Source organism: Otolemur garnettii, unplaced genomic scaffold, assembly GCF_000181295.1.
Source record: "Otolemur garnettii isolate 467f Iridium unplaced genomic scaffold, OtoGar3 scaffold00003, whole genome shotgun sequence".
In the NCBI taxonomy this organism is placed as follows: Eukaryota; Metazoa; Chordata; class Mammalia; order Primates; family Galagidae; genus Otolemur; species Otolemur garnettii.
Genome location: NW_003852398.1, coordinates 8,489,527 through 8,493,664, shown reverse-complemented (window position 1 = coordinate 8,493,664; position 4,138 = coordinate 8,489,527). Strand labels below are relative to the sequence as shown.

The following is a 4,138-nucleotide window of genomic DNA, read 5'->3' as shown; positions in this document are numbered from 1 at the left end:
CCTCACATGTAACTGAAACTAATGGCTATGTGTTACCATACCCAGCTAATTTTTATATGTTTTTATAGAGACAGGGTCTCACTATGTTGCCAAGCTTGATCTCAAACTCCTGTACTCAAGCAGTCCTCTCCTTGCAGCTTCCCCAAAGTGCTAGGATTAGAGGCATGAGCCACCATCCCCAACCTTTACCCAGATTTTAAGTAGTTGCTTTTGGTGGAAAGGGTTTTTTTTTGGAGACAGTCTCACTTTGTTACCCTTGGTAGAGTGCTATGGCATTAAAGCTCACAGCAACCTCAAACTCTGGGGCTCAAGCAGTTCTTTTGCCTCAGCCTCCCTAGTAGCTGGGACTATAGGCGCCCACCACAATGCCCAGCGATTTTTAGAGATGGGGGTCTCACTCTTGCTCAGGCTGGTCTTGAACTCCTGAAGGAAAGGGTTATTCTGCTACAAGCTGCTTTCTAACCACCAGACAGAAATTCTTGATCACTCACTTGGAGTGTAATAATGCAGTGGAATACACAACAAAATGTTAGCAAAACAATAGAATCAGTTGTTTGTTTCACCTTTGAAAAACTGTTGATTTCAGTTAATTATTTGACTCTGATTTTTCAAACTCTTGGGCGCAAGTGATTCTCTTGCCTCAGCCTCCCAAGTAGCTGGGACTACAGGCACCCACCACAACACCCGGCTATTTTTTGGTTGTAGTTGTCATGGTTGTTTGGCAGGCCTGTGCTCAGTTCAAACCCGCCAGCTCCGGTGTCTGTGGCTGGCACCCTAGCTGCTGAGCTACAAGGTGCTGTGCCAACTCTATTTTTTGTTAAAACTTACTAATGTTTTACTCTATTACTTTGTTTCCTGTACCCTCAAAATGTTCATGAAGTAGATATGAATAATTGGTGCTTTGTGTTTCATATCTATTGAATGCATCAGGAAAAGGTACTCATGCTGACACTTGGCATTTTACAAATTCATTTTGGGGAGTATTCTTCATTGTGCATAGCTGACGAGTTTTATATCTTCATTATTCTTGTACATTGGCCCATGTCTATCTTTGGTTCAATGTTTAGTAAAGTTTATTGATAAAAGAGCACTATTAGATGCCTGCTACCCCTCTCTTCTGCCTGTGAGACACCAGGGCAATCAGTGAGCTATGAATTAATTGGGTCTTTTCCCCCAAAGGTCTTAACTGCAGAGGAATTGAAGGCTGCTCAGACATCTGTTGCTTATGGCTGTATCAAATATGCTGACCTTTCTCATAACCGGATGAATGATTACATCTTCTCCTTTGATAAAATGCTGGATGACAGAGGAAACACAGCTGCTTACTTGTTATATGCCTTCACAAGAATCAGGTAATTGTGGGTAGACATCGCTTTACTTGTGTATTGATTTCTCAGAGTCTCACTCTATGGATTTATTTTTCTATATACAAGCATCTTTGGAAATATCTCCTCTTTGGGAATTACAGGTTATACTGGGATTCCCAAGCCTGTCCCTGTTTGCTCTGGCAGATCCTCTCCTAGGCACTCATGGTTTTAATAATTCTATAGACCAGATTAGTCATTTAGCTTAATAGTGTGCCCTATAATAAATTTTATAAATAAATTATAAATCCATTTTATAAGAACTTATTTTTAATTGTGATAATTTCTGATTTGCATTAGTTCTTTGTTTTCAAGTGGAGAAGAAAGAGTTTGCCTAACAAAAGGGAACACCAGTGACTGTCTAATTTTTCAGGTCTATTGCACGTCTGGCCAACATTGACGAGGGGATGCTCCAGAAAGCTGCTCAAGACACCAGGATCGTCTTGGACCATGAGAAGGAATGGAAACTAGGCCGGTGCATTTTACGGTTCCCTGAGATTCTGCAAAAGATTTTAGATGACTTATTTCTCCATACTCTCTGTGATTATATTTATGAGCTGGCAACTACTTTCACAGAGTTCTATGATAGCTGCTACTGTGTGGAGAAAGATCGCCAGACAGGTGAGTGCCTCATGTAGTGGCCACTTTGGGGCGGGGTGGGGGGTGCCATCAGAGCTTTGGAATTGGGTATGGATGGTTTTCACATTAGTTTTATTCATGGAAACTCCTTCCTTCCTCTCTTTCCCCAGTGATTGCACAGTGAATCATTTAAGCACTTGTGCTTAAAGAGTAGAAATATAATTTTGCCCACCTCGTCTGTTTTTCCACCTTCAGGCACATGGAACTTAAAGACTCCAAAGAAAATAGTTGTAAGACCACATTTCCAACAGAAGTAGTGAGGGTCCCAGAATGACTCTTTGAGTATTCTTATAATAGAAACTGTTCTTGAGAAATGACTGATAGCTTTTCTTACATTAGACTTTTTGCTTTCTGTCATATGACATAATTAATAACATAGGTTGAATTAATGTATTACAGGGCAAGTAGGCATTTGTGGGGATCATGCTTGAGAACTAAAACTCTTTTAGGAAAGTAAATGTATAATTTTTAGACTTTGAAGCCTAGGAAAGAACTCTAAATTTTATAAAGGTAAGATAGCCAGTTCTAAGCATTCAAATCTTGGCTTGGTGCCCCATAGCACTGTGGTTATGGCAATGGCCACATGCACCAAGGGTGGCAGGTTCGAACCCAGCCTGGGCCAGCTGAACAATGACAACTGCAACAACAACAAAAAATAGCTGGGTGTTTTGGCGGGCACCTGTAGTCCCAGCTGCTTGGGAGGCTGAGGCAAGAGAATCACTTCAGCCTAAGAGTTTGAGGTTGCTGTGAGCTATGATACCATGGTACTCTACTGAGGATGATGTAATAAAACTCTGTCTCAAAAAAAAAAAAAAATTCCAAATTTTGTATCTCTTCTTATGATTATCTTTTAAAAACAGATTTCTTCAGGCTCAGTGCCCGTAGCACAGTGGTTACAGTGCTGGCCACGTGCACTGAGTATGGTGGGTTCAAACCCAACCTGGGTCTGCTAAACAACGACAACTGTAACAAAAAATAGCCAGGTGTTATAGTGGGCGCCTGTAGTCCCAGCTGAGGCAAGAGAATCGCTTAAGCCCACGAGTCAGAGGTTGCTGTGAGCTGTGATGCCAGGGCACTCTACCCAGGGCAGATAGTGAGACTCCGTATCAAAAAAAAAAAAAAAAAATCAAAAACAGATTACTTCAATAGAAATACTGTTTTGGGGATTGTCTCTTTTTTATAGTTTAAGATAAACATAGGGTTTTAACTAGAATCATCTTAAGTAAATCACTTCTAAGTAAAATGCAGAAGTAACAGATTTTTAAATGATTTTGAAAAAGAAAAACTAATTAATAATATCTTTTTTCTTGTCAGGAAAAGTACTGAAGGTGAATATGTGGCGTATGCTGCTGTGTGAAGCAGTAGCTGCTGTCATGGCCAAGGGGTTCGATATCCTGGGAATAAAACCTGTCCAGAGGATGTGATCCTTCGATTTGAACACTGTGTTTTCACCAAAGTGGCCATTAGCACTGTTTGCTTTTTTACAATCATGTGGATACAAAAACAAGTAAAGAAAATTTGCCAACTATGTATGCAAAATGTAGTTCTTTGTCCTTAATGACTAGAATTCTAAAAAGAAAAAACTTCCATAAATATGCTAGCTGAGCATATGGCTTCATGGAGGCCATGAAGTAACAGGATTTGTGCATCGCAGAGTTCGGTGACTTGGCAGGGGCTGTGTTTTCATTGCATTTTTTTTTTCCTGTAGACAGGGTCTCACTGTGTTGCCCAGTTGGCCTTAAACTCCTGGGCTCAAGCAGTCCTCTCACCTCAACCTCTGGAGTAACTGGGACTGCATTTGCCACAGCACCCAGCTCCTAAATTTTAATTACATAAGGAATTTCATTGATCGAGCCCTAGCATAGGCCCCAAGAACTTTACACACCTTTATTGTCCCATTTATTCCTTGGTTGTTTAAGAAAGAACTTAGGCCTGGATTGCTCAGGAAGAAAATCCAGATTCAAATCTATGCATGTCTGTCAAATTTCTTAGCAGTTTAGCAAAAGAAAATATTGGCAATATAAGAGCCCTAAGTTTAAGATAGGAAGTAAGAAAACAGACTTGAAATTTTCCTGATGCTTCAGATTAATTTTTAGCATCTCCATGGCCATATGTCAGTCCTAGTTGCAAGGAGA

General features: G+C 40.4%; 1 protein-coding gene across 1 annotated transcript in view; it reads left to right on the top strand.

Moving 5' to 3' along the window:
- Positions 1-3,531, top strand: part of RARS (arginyl-tRNA synthetase) — a 38,704-nt gene extending 35,173 nt beyond the window's left edge. Inside the window, exons 13-15 of the mRNA XM_003781962.3 lie at positions 1,180-1,352; positions 1,738-1,985; positions 3,318-3,531. Coding sequence (XP_003782010.1) covers positions 1,180-1,352; positions 1,738-1,985; positions 3,318-3,427 — 531 coding nt within the window. The 3' untranslated portion in view covers positions 3,428-3,531. The remainder of the gene's footprint in view (positions 1-1,179; positions 1,353-1,737; positions 1,986-3,317) is intronic.
- Positions 3,532-4,138: the final 607 nt, after the last annotated feature.